The 17,497-nt window shown below is 48.9% G+C and overlaps 1 protein-coding gene across 1 annotated transcript; it reads left to right on the forward strand.

The window, feature by feature from the left end:
- Positions 1 to 11,782: 11,782 nt before the first annotated feature.
- LOC115619085 (cerebellin-1) lies at positions 11,783 to 13,778 on the forward strand. Its single transcript, XM_030511115.1, has 3 exons — positions 11,783 to 12,043; positions 12,250 to 12,369; positions 13,430 to 13,778. Exons 1-3 carry the CDS (start codon positions 11,783 to 11,785, stop codon positions 13,625 to 13,627), a joined length of 579 nt encoding a protein of 192 aa, XP_030366975.1. The 3' UTR covers positions 13,628 to 13,778.
- The last annotated feature ends 3,719 nt before the right edge of the window (positions 13,779 to 17,497 follow it).

The raw sequence follows: 17,497 nt of genomic DNA on the forward strand, positions 1-17,497 counted from the left end.
TGAAATATGTTTGAAAAACAATCCAATTGTAAAGAAAAAGGTTCAAATGGGAATAGTGAAATCAGGAATGGAACCAGGAGATTATTGGCAAATAGATTTTCCCGAACTACCTCGGCAAAATGGGTATTGGCACATTTTGGTAGGGGTTGACACTTACAGGATGGCCAGAAGCCTTTCCCTGTTGGACCAACCAAGCAAAAGAAGTCATTAAGTGGCTATTGCAGGAGCTTATCCCAAGATTTGGGGTGCCTATTGGAATATCTTTGGATAGAGGTCCACATTTTATTGCAAAAGTGGTTGTGAGAGACTGATCTGAAATCAGACTCCACTGTCCATTGTCCCAAAGATTGGTATGAGAAGCTGAGACAGAATTCCACCAGTCCATTTTCTCATAGATGGGTGGGAGGAGTTGAGATAAGACTCCAATGTCCATTGTCTGGGAAGAAGGGTGTAAGGAGCTGAAATGGGACTCCACTGTTCATTGCCTGAGGGATAAGTGGGAAAGAGCTGAGATAAGACTCTTCCATCCATTATCTCAGGATTGGTGTGAGGAATTATCCCAAAAATTGCTGCAGACACCTGCAGTTGAAGAGCTGGCTGCAAGACCAGGGAAACTGGTCCACCAGGACCGTGTAATACGTGACATGAAGAAGAGAGGTACTCCCCCCAGCTCATTATAAAAGGGGGAAAAGGCAATCACGAAAAGAAGCCATTGCCATGAGGATGAATCCAGAAGGACACCTCCGTGAGGACACTCCACCGATGACTACTACGGACCCTGAGGGACACCCTCCATGAGACATCGCCATGAGGGCAACTCCATCAGGACACCTCCAAGGGTACCTTCAAGGGGACAACTCCAGAAGGACACCTTCATGAGGACACCCACCTCCAACGACTACTACGGACTCTTGGGGGACACTCTGCTCCGATACCAACTACGAACTCTGAAGGACTCCCACCACTGACAACGACGACAACAATGGATCCCCAGGACACCGCTGGATCCACAGTGGTGGCTCTCTCTCTCTCTGCACCCTGAATCCTTGCTTCATTTCCATCCTTTTTCCGATCTGTCCTATCGCTACTCCCTTTATTACAATACTTTCCTTTTTTTATAATAATTGTCTTTTCGTAATAAACCAACTGATTGATTACGGTACTTGACCTCGTTTGCATCCTAATTTCACTCTTCGGATCACGAATGAAACAAGGTCCGGCACTGGGGTTTTCTCCAGTGGGACCCTGAGAGTGGTACAGGACGTTAGTAAAATGCTGGGAATTACTTGGGACTTACATATGCCTTGAAGGCCACAATCCAGTGGAAAAGTAGAAAGAATGAATCAAACACTGAAAAGACAGGTTAGTAAAATATGTCAGGAAACTAATTTGAAATGGCATCAGGCACTCCCATTGGCCCTCTTGTGAATTCGGGTTCGACCTAAAAGTGGAACTTTAATTACTCCTTATGAGTTACTATATGGAAAGCCACATGAATCTCCAGAACCAAATTTGAACGTACATATAAAAGGAAAACAAGATGTATATAACTATCTACTTTCCCTAGGAAAAACTTTAACTGCACTTCGGAGTGTGGTTGTTTGGAACAGGCCCCTGTCTTTACAGAGCCCAGTACATGATTTCGAACCGGGAGATTATGTCTATGTGAAGACATGGACTTCTGAATCTCTTCAAGAACACTGGAAAGGAACTTTTCAAGTACTGTTGACTACCTTCACCACCATCAAGATAGCTGAATCAGAAGCATGGATACACTACACTAGGGTGAAGAAAGCCCCATCATCGTGGAAAATTGTCAACAGGGACGATAAGACCTCAAAATTGACTCTGAAATATTGTCGTGGTTTGAGCCCAGCCGGTAACTCGGAACCACACAGCCGCTCGCTCACTTCCCCTCTTCTTCCTCCCCCTGCTCCCGGAGGGATGGGGAGGAGAATCGGAAGAATGTAACTCCCACGGGTGGAGATAAGAGCAGCCCCGCAAATAAGGTATAATACAAAACCACTACTGCTACCACCAATGATAATAACGATAAGGGAAATAACAAGGGGAGAGGATACAATGGCTCACCACCCGCGACCGATACCCAGCCCGACCCGAGCAGTGATCTGGGCCTTCCGGGTAACTCCCCCCAGTTTATATACTGGGCATGAAGTGCCATGGTATGGAATACCCCTTTGGCCAGTTTGGGTCAGGTGTCCTGTCTCTGCTTCCTCCCGGCTTCTCCCCCTCCCTGGCAAAGCATGAGACTGAGAAAGTCCTTGGTCGGAGTAAACATGACTTAGCAACAACTAAAAACATCGGTGTTATCAGCGTTGTTCCCAGGCTGAAAGTTAAAAAACACAGCACTGCACCAGCTACTAAGAAGGAGAAAAAACGACTGCTGTAGCTGAACCCAGGACAGTATCCACCCCTTATTCCATACCATTCATGTCATGCTCAGATCCCACATCTCTCAACACACCACCGTCCCTATCCCATATATAGATATATATACACCCACACACAAAGAGAAAGATATCATTCCCTAGTCCATAGATCAATCCCTATAAAATTGCTGAATTCATCCAGTCCATGATGTCAGGCTCCATCTCTTGTAATAGTCTTTCAGGGCTGGAGGGACGGTGTGTAGTGTTGGGTTGTTGCCTGCTGATGACACCACCAAACTCGTCTGGTCACTGCTGAGCTCATCTGATTTCCTCAAACTTCATTCTTTGTTGGGGTGATGATCAGAGGGAAGTCAGGGTCAGTTGCTGGCGACCTGAAGATATCTAGCTGGTGGGCTATAAAAGTGTTATAGAGCAGGCAACAACGTACAATTGAGTTCATTGGCTGTTTTCCCCCAAAATTAAATCCCCTCGAGGTACACATCGGACTTCCCCATCTTCCCGCATTACCCACCAAGTATATCCAGGTCCCTGAGCAAAAGCAACCCCACGAGTGGGTTTGCCTTTACCTGAAGCAGGAATAACCCAGACTGTCTTCCCCAACAAATTCTTTAGGTGCACCACAGGAACTTTATCCCCCTCTACAGTACATAAATGTTCTGATTGGTCTGGGCCAGCCCTGTTGGCAGATCCCCTACTGTTGACCAACCAGGTGGCTTTTGGTAAATGTGTATCCCAGTGTTTGAAAGTCCCACCACCCATTGCTCTCAGGGTCGTTTTTAACAGCCCATTGTACCATTCGATTTTCCCAGAGGCTGGTGCATGGTAGGGGATGTGATATACCCACTCAATGCCATGCTCTTTGGCCCAAGTGTCTATAAGGATGTTCCAGAAATGAGTCCCACTGTCTGACTCAATTCTCTCTGGGGTGCCGTGTTGTGTCGCAACAAGACTTGTTTCTCAAGGCCCAGGATAGTGTTCCGGGCAGTGGTGTGGGGCACAGCATATGTTTCCAGCCATCCGGTGGTTGCTTCCACCATGGTAAGCACATAGCGCTTGCCTTGGCGGGTCGGTGGGAGTGTGATATAGTCAATCTGCCAGGCCTCCCCATACTTGTACTTCAGCCACCGTCCTCCATACCAGAGAGGCTTTAACTGCTTGGCTTGCTTAATTGCAGCACGTTTCACATTCGTGAATAACCTGGGCAATAGTGTCCATTGTTAAGTCCACCCCTCGATCACGAGCCCATCTCTATGTTGCATCTCTGCCTTGATGGCCTGAGGTGTCATGGGCCCACCGGGCCAAAAATAATTCACCCTTATGTTGCCAATCTAAGTCCATCTGAGCCACTTCAATCTTAGCAGCTTTATCCACTTGCTGGTTGTTCTGGTGTTCCTCAGCGGCCCGACTCTTGGGTACATGAGCATCTACATGGTGTACCTTCACTAACATGTTCTGCACCAGAGCAGCGATATCTTGCCACAATGCAGCAGCCCAGATGAGTTTACTTCTGCGTTGCCTGTTGCTCTACCATCAGATTCAGAGACATTTTTTTCCCTTTGAACATTATTGTTGAGCAGGCCTCTGTAGGCGTAGGCCAAGCCCCAGCACATTGCAGTGAGTTGTCCCACTATGGTATAACCAGGACGACAGCACACCTCGTTTAAGTGTTTTACTAGTTTTTCCGGATGTTGCACTTGTTCAGTGGTGAAATTCCAAAGCACTCGAGGGGCCCACTGGCCTAGATACTTGCCCATACTATCCCACACACCCTGCCACTCATGACTGTCCAGCCTCAGGGAAAATCTCTTGGTGGTCCTCCTATATCGTCGTCTAACCCTAGACCAGATTTGAACCCGATACTGCTTAACTTTTGAGATCAGACGAAATAGGGTGTTCCCAGGGCGGGATGGCGATGGGTAAAACACACTCCGTATGTGTGCCAACATGCTGACCCCCAGCACAATCAGCAGGCAGGTCTCAAGGGTATTCAAAGGCCATCCAAAACCTTCAGAACTCTCAACTGCTGTTGCAAATGGGCTGATGGGGGAGTGGGGGGTGTAAGGGAATGCCTCCTTCATAGGTTGACCCCCCGAGGAGAAAAAAAAAGATATGCAATTGCTAAAAAATTTCATTATATACCTCCCAAAGTATAGAGGTGATTGCCACACCGGAAGCGCAAGCCGGACCAGTTTCATGATCAATGAGTCTATTGTATTACAAGTCATTACCATGAAGTACAGTGAAACAAGAACCTTAGCCCAGGCCCCCCAGCCGATAAACACTAAGACAGCAAATAGTGTCTGTAAGTAAGGTACGACATGCTGAAACTCTGAGATCAAGCGCAACAACTCTGAGAGCAAATAAATCACCATTGTGACGAGTAGTAACAATGAATGCTTATCACAAATATGATTAGACACACTCTGGTCAGATCTGTCATTATCTCAACCCTTCGTGCCCCACGTTGGGAGCCACAAAGAATTGTCATGGTTTGAGCCCAGCCGGTAACTCGGAACCATGCAGCCGCTTGTTCACTCCCCCCCTTCTTCCTCCCCCCACTCCCGGAGGGATGGGGAGGAGAATGGGAAGAATGTAACTCCCATGGGTTGAGATAAGAGCAGTCCCACAACTAAGGTATAATACAAAACCACTACTGCTACCACCAATGATAATAACGATAAGGGAAATAAAAAGGGGAGAGGATACAATTGCTCACCACCCACCGACCGATACCCAGCCCGACCCGAACAGCGATCTGGGCCTTCTGGGTAACTCCCCCTGGTTTATATACTGGGCATGACGTGCCATGGTATGGAATACCCCTTTGGCTAGTTTGGGTCAGGTGTCCTGTCTCTGCTTCCTCCCGGCTTCCCCTCCTCCCTGGCAAAGCATGAGACTGAGAAAGTCCTTGGTCGGAGTAAACATGACTTAGCAACAACTAAAAACATTGTTGTTATCAGCGTTGTTCCCAGGCTGAAAGTTAAAAAACACAGCACTGCACCAGCTACTAAGAAGGAGAAAAAATGACTGCTATAGCTGAACCCAGGACAAATATGTCTAATTTTGTGTATCCTTTTCAAATCTGGGGAGAATGGATATTGATTTGGATGTTAGTGGGAGCCAATTTTGTGGTAAAAACTGAACCAGATGGAGAATTAGTAAGACAGGGAAATCTATTGAAATTAGAATGTAATTCTACTAAAATTCCAGACCTTAATCCTGATGAGATGGCAAGTGAACTGGGAAAAATATGGAGGAAAAAGAAAATAAGAAATAAAAGGCAAATAGAAACAGATCAATTGATATATCTCCCGAGAAAAACCCAGGATGAAAATTTGATGTTAGGATTAATTAGAGAGTTTGCTAATTAGCAAAACGTGTCACAAATTACTGCTTGTTTACCAATTCCAAGAGCAGTGAATCAATCCCATGGGGAATTCTAACTATGAATCTGACAATTTTAAGGAAAAATTAAACTACACACTGTGAACAAAAACCTGTGGTTGAATGGCAACAAAAAATGGAAACCATTCGGAAACAATGGAAATCCCCAGGTAATCAGGCTGTGAAAAATTGTTAAATTATGTTTTTATCAAAATAGGGAGATTTAAAAATGTGAGATGGTGTTCTTATGATGAACGAAGAAAGAAAAATATAAGTCAAATGATCATGGAATGGGAATGTATTGAAAGAGGTCAGATACAAAAGAGTGAGGCGAATTGGAACTCTGAAATTTGGCTATTTTATCTCCATTTAAATACATGGCTAAAGCACCTTAGTGTTTTATTTGGGATGGAATGACTTTTGCAACCTTTCCAAATGTAAATTATAGGAGTAGTTCATCACGAGAAAAGGAAAGCTTAGTGTCTTGGTGGAAGTGTGAGAAAACATATAACTGTAATACCACTGATATGGAAATCCAAGCTATTCCTCCTTTAGCTGCTGCTTTAAAATATGGATGTTTGTGTAGGGGCCTTAGGAATGACCTCAAATTGACTGAGACATACATACCTCAAAGAGGAGCAATATTTAGTTGCAAAAGATCTGCATTCTGGAGCCCAGGACACTTAGTGTGGACAATAAGCGATGGGACCCAGACAACTCATTTACCTCTAGATGGTGAAGTAAAACAAATAACATTAGGCATACCAACTCTATGTCTAATCTGGAAAATAACTCCTTTTAGAGGAGCATTAGAACATTTAAAATTGGAAAGGGTGAAGAGGTCAGAAATAGATGAAGAATGGAATGAACCTTCAACTGGAGTGAAAGTTGGTCGGGCTTTGGAGTCTTTGCTGACTCCTTTAGCAATATATAAGAACAGGGAATAGATCTATCAACTAACAGGACAAGTAGAAAGGCCAGCAAATGCAACCAGAAAAGGATTTAAGGATTTGAATTTACAATTACAGGCAACTTCAAGGATGACCTTACAAAATAGAATGGCTTTGGATATGCTCTTACTTAAAGAGCATGGAGCTTGTGGATACTTGAAAGATAGAATTGATCATTGTTGTATACACATTCCGAATGTGACTCAAGATGTGGAGCATGACTTAGACTTATTGGAAAAGGTAGAACAGAATACTCAAAAGCTTCAACAAGACATACAAGAAAGTTGGATAGATAAAATCTTCAAGGGATTAGTATGGAATTTGAGTTCATGAGTAAAATCACTGATTAGCACTGCATTAGTCTTGTTGATAATCTTTTTAACAATTATTTTGATCTACTATTGTTTAAAAAGACAAATAAACAGCAAGACTGCATTCAATTGAATGATCATCCAAGCAGTGGCTAGACAAGAAGATGAACAATAATCAATTCTGAAGGCTCCCACTAACATATAATGACTCCTACCAACAAGTAATAAAAAAAAAATAATGTTGAAATGAAAGTATTGAAATTATTTTCAAAACTTTCAAAGGGGGGAAATATTGCATATTATCTTAAGTTTTACTGAATCTTTCTATGTTTTGTGTTTGTGAAATAGTTATCTATAGGAACATCTTGATTTAAGAAGTTAGCCTTTATGTTAGCACAGGTTGCTGTGTTACTTGAAATCGGACTCCGTGTTGCTTGAAGTCCCTGTTCTCTGTGACATAGCCTTAGTCCTTACTCTCTAGACCATAACCAAAGCACCTAGGATGAGTTATTTGACAACCTGGCAAGGTAGAAAACTAGCTGGCCAACTTGGCAACAAAACTTCATTTTAAGGTGACCTGAAGTAAACTGCCTTCATTATAATACTAAAAACCACACCCACAGATCAAAAAGACCCTTGCCCAGGTGAAGACCCTTCCCCCATGCAAGCGTAGTAACAGAAAAGAATGACACTGCAGATATAATTGTATGCAAATCACTAACCAATCATTGTAATTGGAATGTACTACCTTGTAATTTTTGTGTATAAATGTAATGATGAAATCAGCATTGGGTGTGCTTGATTTGTGGAAATTCCACCTAGCACCCAGCGCTGCAATAAAGAAGTGCCTGCTTCTTAATGCTACATTGGTGTTAAGGAGTTTCATTCTCCCAACTTTCAGTGACAAAAACAGGATTAAGACTCGCTGACGGTGTAATGCAGGGCAGGTAATGTTGCTGCAGCTCATGATTTAAACTTCTTTGTGGCTAAATTATATTTTGATTTCTATAGATAACAATTCAGTACCTCTGAGCTTTAAACTTGCTTCTGTAAAAGGTAAAAAACCAGGTTATTTTGTTCTCTCCATATTTTTTTTCTGGAACAAAATAAGCAACCCTCTCACCTGAGCAGGATAGTAAGCATCCTGAAGAGGTTCTTCAGAGACTTATGAGGATCATTCCATTATTTTTTTTTTTTCCCTCCAGATTATTTCCAAATAGTTTGTTTGGTTTTTTTTCTTTAACCATGGGTGGAACATTAGGGGAGCCTGTGGTCAATCTGTCAACATGGAGAACATGGCTGGTTACCATGCATTGGACAATTTGCACATTTTCTCCATATCCTCAAAAGTATTTCTTAAAAGCAAATAGTTTCAGTCTAATATCTACAACATCTGTTAGTTTGTTAATACCTTGACACCATTCCTATTGTATCTGAATGACAATTACCCTATTGTATCTCAATGACATTGATTAACAAGGCAGTTTGTAATTAGATGGGGTAATGTAATTCCTGGCCCTCTGTAAACATCTGGATTTGCAAATCTGCATTCCTAGCTTGAGAGCTCTCTGCCACAGATTACTAATTACACCATGTTCTTGTATGTCAGTACTTACATCCTCCTGCTGAGCATCTCTTCTTTGTTCCCAGCATGAGTCAGAGACTGTTGTCAATACAGAGAAAATCAACATAATGGCCTAGCACCGCATGTGACATTTAATGAAGTCATGTCTAATTAGCATGGCTGGTGTTACTTTATTAAAGGCAGAACTGCAGAAGCTGGGTGCTCCCGTGCTAGTCAAGTGTGCAAGACTTATAGTCTGTGGCAACGGTGGTATCTGGCACAGGAAGCTCCGCACCTCCGCCTTGCCGCCTCCTCTGTGAGGAATAGGGCTTCTGGAAAAAGCGACAGGCCCATCTGTTCTTGTTCTTTCTTTTAACTCTGTCCTTCAGAGCCCGCTGAGCGGTCAAGGTGGCAGGGGAAGGAAGGCCACCCTGCCTCCTCCCGGGGGGTCCCCACAAAGCATCAAGGGCAACTCCCAGCTCAGGAGCGTAAGAAACACCATTGTGTTGCTTTTACTGCCTTGTAAGAATAGCTAGCGTGATAACAAAAGATAAAGAGGGAGTTGGCAAATAGGCGGGAGGTTTCAGCCCAAACTCATTGTAGTCGGAGTGATAAAAGAGCTAGAACAAGGCTTGATACTTGAAACCAAGCTCCTCGGGGTGGGGTGAGTTAGGCGACTATACCATAAAAGGGAATGTGTAAATAAGGGGAAGGGGCGCTTAAAGTACAGTAGTGGAAGATGTAACCGGGGCGGATTTTGCGCGGGTAACTTAGGTGCATCGGATAGGCTGTAAACCTTGGAGTACCTAGCCAACAGGGAAACAAGGGAGGGACTTTGCAGTCGGGAATAGGGGATAAAAAGGAGAAGCCTTGTAACCAGGGTGTGCCTACTTACTAGGACACCTGCTTTCGCAAAAACGTTAAATAAATAGCTGCTTCATTGTTGTGTCTAACCTGAGCCTTTACAAGAAAAGTTTTTAAGTTTCTAACAGGAGGGAAATGCCTCCTGGATCCAAACCAGCAAGCTACAACTAAAGAGCTCTATAGCACAAGAGAATTGATGTCTGTCATGCACAAGACATGTCTTAAAGGGAAATATATGACTACTTTTTTTTTTTTTTACATAAAAGAGAACCATGTATGATGAAAGAACACACAGTCAAGCACTCAGAAAAATGAAAAGGACGGAGTTGTGCTCCTTCAGTTCCCATTTCCCCATGTCACCTTGCCAATACTAACAAGGATGCAGAATGCTTGTTTTCACTGATTTTTAGTTGCTTTAACCATATTAGTACCCCTTAGAAATATTTAGGGGTTTTGGTTTTTTTTTTCAAGTTTCCGATTCTGCCTTTGGACTCAGTTAAGAAGGTCAGCAGTAATAACATTATAAATCATAAGCTTATGTCTGGAAGTAAAACATGTCACACCTTCTAACAGGCTGTGGCTCTTCCCACTCAGTTTTATCTCATTTTCCACTTCTCAGGAGAGTTTTTGTTTCTATTTTATTATCTCTCCACCTCCATTCTTACCACTTTCCTTCCCCTATGATCATTTTACAACTACATTGCTTTCCAGACCACTTCAATGCTGAATGTCTAAAATACAGTACAGGGTATTTTGGTCTTCCCTGAGGTACGAGGCCATTGGTTATAACCACATCTGTCTCCTCGGAGCCAGCCAGTGCCAGCCTGTGGGCAAGCTCTGGTACTTCAGAGACCTCTGTCTGAGAACTGTACAGGCACACATGTAACTGAGCAGGGCAGGAACATGAAGAAAGTTTTATTTGTAGCAGTTTTCAGAGAGAGATCGATTTACCAGGTAAAAACTTACGAATCACACAACCCGAACAGCACAGAAAATAAATTAACGCTTTTACCCAAATTCATAGTGATTTGCATTGGAGCCCAGTTTTGGATGATATTCAGTTTCCCAGAGAGGATGCTACAAACTCCATATAAGATTTTATCTCCGAATATAATTTCAATTTTGCAAACAGATCTGCCAGTTAGAAAGTTATTTTGTTCCCGTGGTTTGTTTCAAATAGTCCATCTATAAATCTCGTTTTGCAATTCCGGGTTATGGTTATGATTTTTTTGAGAGTACATCTAGAACGCACACGGCCACATGTCCACCACGACAAAGCAATCCCTGCACTTTAGGAAGTAACGACCCTAAAACCGCAGCCCGGGCTGGAGCCCTCTGGGCAGAGCGCGAAGCGCCGCGGGGCGAGGCCGGCCCCAGGCCGGGACCTGCCGCCGCAGCCGGGCGCTCGGACGCGGAAAAGTCTCTAGTCTTGTTAAGTTACTTGCTGGGGAAGCCTTGACGGGGAGCTGCGTTCCGTTCCTCCTCGGGATGCGAACGAGGCGGCTGGAGGAGACAGCGGAGATCGGGCGCCCCGGGAAGGGGGACCCTCAGCATCTCGTCCCTCAGTGCGATTTCCGCAGTGGGTGCGGAGGGGCGGATCCGTCCGCGGCTCGGAGCACGCCCGGCGATGCTGTTTCTGCTGTTTTCCGCCGCGCAGCAGCCCGTTTCCTTCCAGCCCTCCTCGCCCAGGTGCAAAGCGGAGAGCCGCGGCCTCGTTCCGCCCCCCGGGTCCTCAGCCAGGCTTTGCCCGACACCTCGGTCCTTGCCGAACTGCCGCGGGCCGCTCCGCGGAGGCTCTCCCACCCCGCGCCCCCCGCCGCGCCCCGCCGCTCCTACCTGCGCGGCTAGGCTCGGTGCGGTACTGTATGGTGCGGACGGCTGCTCGGCACCTGCTCCCGCGCTGTCTAACAAAAGCGGCGGCGTCAGGCGGCTACAGACGGACTGCGCGGCCATTGGCGGCGTCGGACGCCGGTTGGGCCGGGCGCGGCGGGGGCGGGCGCGGGGCGCTGACGCCAGCGCGGGGCCGGTGGGGAGGCGGAGCCGTGTCTCGCGCCGTCTTTGTGCTCTCCAGCAGCGTTGCTGCCTCCTGTCGCCTCCTTCAGCTCCCCTCAGCTCCCCTCAGCTCCGCGCGGCGCGGTGGGCGGCTCCGCCCCGCACTATGTGTGCGGACGCCTCTCGTGGCCGTTTCCTACCCAGCGGGGCGCTCTCGGTCCCTCTCTGAGAGTGCGGCGGGGCAGGGAGCGAGCGGAGCGGAGCACGGACGTGCTACCCGGCGCGGAGCGAAGGGAGCGAGGCGCCATGCGGGGCCCGGGGTTGGGGCTGGGGCTGCTGCTGGGCGCAGCATGGCTGGCGTGCGGGCAGAACGAGACGGAGCCCATCGTGCTGGAGGGGAAGTGCCTCGTGGTGTGCGACTCCAACCCCACCTCCGACCCCACCGGCACGGCGCTCGGCATCTCCGTGCGCTCCGGCAGCGCCAAGGTCGCCTTCTCCGCCATCCGCAGTACCAACCACGAGCCCTCCGAGATGAGCAACCGCACCATGATCATCTACTTCGACCAGGTGCGCGGCGGGGTGGTGGGGCTCCGGGTGGCCGCCGCCGCCGGAGCGGAGAAGTTGCTGGGGAAGGCGGCGGGGCCGGGATGGGGACGTGCCGCCCCGCGGGGCTCTGCCCGGGGTGCGGAGGGGCTGTGGGACGGGGGCGGCAGCATGGTTGGGTGGAGGCGGCCCCGCGGAGGTGCTGACGGTGCTATTCTCTTCCCTTCCAGGTACTAGTGAATATCGGCAGCAACTTCGACTCGGAGCGGAGCACTTTTATCGCGCCCAGGAAAGGGATTTACAGTTTCAATTTTCACGTGGTGAAAGTGTACAACAGGCAAACCATCCAGGTTAGCCCCAAGCGCCGCCGCCGCGCTCTGCGGGCACTGCGAGAGGGAGCGGAGCGGGCCCGCGGCCCGGCGGGGACGGGGCCGTGCCGGCCAGACCTCCCGGTGCTTCCCGGCCGAGGGGACGGTTCCCCAGGGGCTGTGCAGATTTCCGGCCTCTGGCCAGCCCCTGCCCGGGCCCCCGGGCTGCCCCATGCCGCAGGAGCATCCCTGCACAGAGCCCTGGGAATCGCGGCCCGCGGCGGGCTCCTCACCTGCTCTCGGGTGGCAGGTTTCATAAGGATTTGGGGTGCAGGGAGGCGCCTGTGGCGTGGATATGGTAATGAATGTAGCTCTGTATGTGTGTTTGCAGTCACCCTTTACATGCCTTTTGTATGCAGTTCGATGCATACACACCTCTATGTAGGGATAATAAACTACCGGCCTGAAGCCAGGTAGCATGACCTAGACACAAAATCTGTGGAGCAATGCACAATCGCAAAGGTGAATGTACAGCTGCATAGCACCGTCCTGGTGTAAGCGGCTTCACACACCCAGATTGGGCAGGTAGTGTATTATTAATGTGGGGTGCACAGTCCTGGGATCATTAATGCTAGCCGAGCAGAGCTTATTGACTGTGTTGTGGCACATTGTCTTTTGCTGCCTAACAGAGGAAAACTACCTCTTGAATACACTTCAAACGCGCTGACTCTGGCAGCTGTGGCTCTGCTTCTCGCTGTCTCTAAGGTTTCACATAAAGCCATCTTTCAATAAGTATGAGCAGACCTCTTTTCATAGCCTGAATACACAGGCACCCTATTGAAATTCTTCAAAATAGGATCAATGTCCTGTTTTATATGCACTGGGTATTTTGATGTGGTTGTCGGTCTTAAAACAGCGGTGAAAGGCTTCTTCCTTTAGAGTACATACCTTCGCTGGGTTCAGATTGGTATTTCATTTTTATGGGGCTGGAGTTTCAGCTGTCAAAAGAGGCCCTTTAACTATTTCGCCTGCTAGGTGAGCCCTGACGGTATCCTTGTCTGTCTTTAATTGACGGAGGGCTTTGTTTTATCTTGCTCTTTAGGTGAGTTTGATGCTAAATGGGTGGCCAGTGATTTCTGCCTTTGCAGGGGACCAAGATGTGACCCGAGAAGCTGCTAGCAATGGAGTCCTGATTCAGATGGAGAAAGGAGACAGAGCTTATCTAAAACTGGAGAGAGGAAACTTGATGGGAGGCTGGAAGTATTCAACATTCTCTGGATTTCTGGTGTTCCCGCTTTAAATCTCTTCTTATCCAAGGGAGAGATCTCTTACAAATTCCCAAGTCGTAGCTGGGTTTAAAGAGTCATGGACAGCAGACTTTTTACATTCAAATATTAAAGAAGCTAAGTCCTGCTTAGGTTTGCGTACACTTGCTTTGAAGAATTACTACTTATTTTTGTTGTGTTGCAGCCAACAGGCAGGAGATGCTATAATTGATCAAGCACCCATTTATATTCTTTTTCCCACAAAATTGGTTCCCATCCCTGTGTCACAGGTGTAATCTGCCATTGTTTCCCCCATGGTTTCTGCCTCACACAAGTAGACTTTAGATATTTCCATTGTCCTTTACAGCATATTTTGTGGTTTTGTTTTTAAAACACGTTAATCTTGACTCTTTCTCTGAGTTTAACGTTAAAAAAAAAAAACTAACAAAAAACAACCCACCAAAAAAACACCAAAGTATTTTTGAATACATGGATGCCATGATGGAGGGGAAAATGCAATTCTTGCTGTGTACTGGCTGGCAAAAGGGAAAATTTCTCTACAAAGAACTAGTCACAGCCAAGGCTGACTAGAGTATTTCAATACTTCTATGTAATTCTGAGTGACTGAAACTTTAGGCTGCTAAATGTTTTGATGCTTGTTTTGCTCTTGTATAATGTGGCCCAACTAAACACCAGGAAGTATACCGAACTTTTACTATTACTCTGTAATATATGTGTGAATATCGAAAATTAATTTTTGCTTTAATTCAATAAAGTTTAAATGGGACTTTTATTTTTCTTAACCAGAAATGAGGTTTCTCAATGCAGGCAGGCAGGGGGAGGAAGTGGCTCTGCGCAGTCCCGGGGCCGCGGCCGCAGTGCTCCGTGCCACCACCCCCTACCCCCCCAGCGGGGCCCCGCGGCCGCGCAAACCTCGCGGGCGGGGCCGGCAGCGCAAGCAGAGCCGCCGCTAGGAAGTTTCCTGCCGACTCTTCTATCCACTTATTTACAGCATTAATCTGTATTCTGTAAACCAGATAGATAGCATTTTATACGGCCGTCTAAAAATATCTGACGATGTACACTTTTATGCTCGTATTGTTTATTTGCCAGTATTATCTTGTTTATAGTCTTTTAAAGATGTAAATGCTATAATTTTGCAGTACTCGGAGATTGCTACTTTTATTAAAAGGTGCGTACGAGGATTTCGACTGTATCTAAATTTGAATGTGAAATAAACCGGTGACACGAGTCCTGGGCTGGGTGTTCAGGGCTGCTCCGCGCCGCGGTGCGGCCCCGGCAGAGCCACACGAATCCCGGCTCCCAGGGAAAAACTGAAATAGCTCCGAGCGGGGGATCAGCACGAGCACAGTAAGCAACGCTTCTCGCTTTATTCACAGGTTCTGCCCTGGAAATAGGCGGGCGGTTCCGCGCTCCGCGGAGGGGCGGCCGGTGGGAGCGGGGCCGGGCTCTACTTGATCCCGAGCGGCCGCGGCCCTTCGTTTCCAAGTGGAACACATCGGCCGCGAGTCAGCACCTGCTCCTCTGTCACCGAGGGACGCAGGGGCCAAAACACCACCCCCTTCCGCGATATCGACCGGCGCTTGTCGCGATTCGCGCCCGGCAGCAGAGGGGAAGGCGCGGGCAGCCCCCGCCGGGAGCTCCTCAGGAGCCGCGGCACCTGCGGCAGCTGGCGGGAGCCGTGCGAGGAGACAGCTGAGATTTATGGAAAAGAGTTAATAACGGGAGGCAGCCGGGTTGTTTTCACTTGGAGTTATAACCTGCCTGAGACAACCCACATATCGGATTCTCCGGGCTGTGCGCTCCTCTCAATATGAGACACTTTATTACTTTTCCTGAAGCCTTTCGCCGTTCCCGCTCCGCGCTCCCGGTCGGGCCCCTCTCCCGCAGCGCGGCTCGGCCTCCTGCCGCCGCACCCGCTCACCCAGAAGCAAAGCCGCCTCTGCCCCCCGTGACCGCGGCAAGGGGGCAAAGGGAGAAAAAAAACCCCAAACAAACAAACAAAAACCAGAAAGAGAAACAGAAATCACCGGGTTGCAAGAGCCGCAGCCCGCGCAGGGAGCCCAGCCGCCGCGGGGTGCCCCGGCAAGCGCCGCCGGTGCAGGGGCTGCTGGCGCTGATGCTGCGCTCTTTGCTTTGTTGGGTTTTTTTTGTTTGTTTTTGGTTTTTTTCTTTTCCTCTTCCTTAACAGGAAGCAAATAAAACCGTCGCCTTCCGCTGAAAGTTTTCCACTGGTTGTGAGCGTCTCATTAATATTGTGCAGCTGGAAATTATATTACCCCCAATCGCAGCAAATCACCGCTCTATGGCTATTGCAAAACGCCGCCGTGGCTGCCTGGAAAAGCTGCTTCTGCTCCACGCCCGCGCAGCGAGCCCCCCCTTAACACTGTGCGGTACCCAGTGGTAAGCCCTGTGCGGGGCGCAGCCGCCCGGAGGCCCCGGGGAGGGACAGCGCTGCAGCATCCTCGCTGTGGAGGTAAAGTTGCCGCTGCACCGAAGCCCCCGTGGTGCCCGGCCGGGCCGAAGGGGGCCCCAGGGGTGCGGCCCGGTCCCGGGAAACCCCATTTCCCGGAGGGGCGGGCGGGTCCCGCTGCCTTCACGGCTCCGTCCAGAGCCCCCTGGCTGTAACGTCTAGAAGCGGGGGGATATGTCCGAGCCGCCGCTGGGTGGTTCACTTGGGCAGACAGACTATGTGTAACAAAACCCCCTTTCCATCATCCCTCTCCCCCTGGTCAGCGGAGAGGGCGCCAGCCCTAGGAGGGAAAGGCCGCGAAGGAGTCCTCAGACGTGTCTGGAGGGTGCGGCGGGCAGCCGGAGGGAGCCGTTAATGCGGGGCCTCCCCGGGGCTGGGCGCCCGACGGGGCAGACAGGGAATCTCGGGCCGGCTGGTCACACGGTGCTTGCAGCCATCTCGCGGGCGGAGTGGGCGGGATTCCCGGTGAGCCTCGTACTTGTGCGTGAGCACGAGCCGGGTGAGGTGGCGCTATTTTGCTCAGGATGCGGTGTTGGGCCTTATGACCCGTGGTACTCCAGGCATTCCGGGAGGAGAACAGGTTCCGAGGGAGTGACCAAGCCAAAGGAAACTGGACTCGGGTGCAAGTGGCCGTCTGCGCACTGCGGGTAAGTACGTTGGGTCTGCCCCCCCCCCGGATGCTGAGGCTGCCCCACACCTGTAGGCCGCAGCCACCATTTTGAGCAGCGGAGTCGGGCGCGGCTTGCGCGTGGGCAGCGGGGGTCTGGCTCCGAGCAGCGTTAGCTGGGCTGCGTGGAGGTAGGGGTGGCCAAGGGGTTGGTGCGGCCTCGGCTGCTGCCGCCGCCGTCGCCGTCGCCCTCGGCTTTGCACCGTAGCCCCGCCATGACTGGGGAGCAGTGGGCGGGGGCCCCCTCGGCCAGCAGGCTTGGCAGCCTGTCCTGCCCATGGTGCCGTGCCCCAGCTTTCTGGTTCCCCTCGCTCCCTGCCACCAAAGGGTCCCTCGTGGGGAGGCTATTTCCCATCAGGGCTCTAGGGCCTCGTACCTAGTCCCTGCAGCCGTGGAACTGCTGAGCCTGCTCCTGGGCATGGGTGGGTGCATGCTTCCTCCAGACATGAGCAGCTACTGCTCTTTACCCAGCTTTAATGTGTTTCTCAGTTGATGTAAGTAATATCTGATTGAATTTATTGCTGATTAGGGTTGGGCGTTAGTTTAGACAACAAGAAATTACATTTTATTCAGTTCATTAGCATGACTAGTGTTTGGTTTATGAGCATATCACTAATGGTAACAACCAGATTTCTAATGTGAATATAATTACACAATGTAAGGGAATTAAAGGAAAAAAATCCACATTGTGGAGAAAAGCTGTGGCCTTGCCAAAAATATCAGGAATAGTGAATAAGCACAAGA

This window comes from Strigops habroptila, chromosome W, assembly GCF_004027225.2.
Source record: "Strigops habroptila isolate Jane chromosome W, bStrHab1.2.pri, whole genome shotgun sequence".
NCBI classification, from domain to species: domain Eukaryota; kingdom Metazoa; phylum Chordata; class Aves; order Psittaciformes; family Psittacidae; genus Strigops; species Strigops habroptila.

Coding starts and splice junctions, on each gene's coding strand:
- LOC115619085 (XM_030511115.1), top strand. CDS start 11,783: ATGCGGGGCCCGGGGTTGGGGCTGGGGCTGCTGCTGGGCGCAGCATGG. Junction 12,044..12,249: donor TGATCATCTACTTCGACCAG/GTGCGCGGCGGG, acceptor CTTCCCTTCCAG/GTACTAGTGAATATCGGCAG. Junction 12,370..13,429: donor ACAACAGGCAAACCATCCAG/GTTAGCCCCAAG, acceptor CTTGCTCTTTAG/GTGAGTTTGATGCTAAATGG.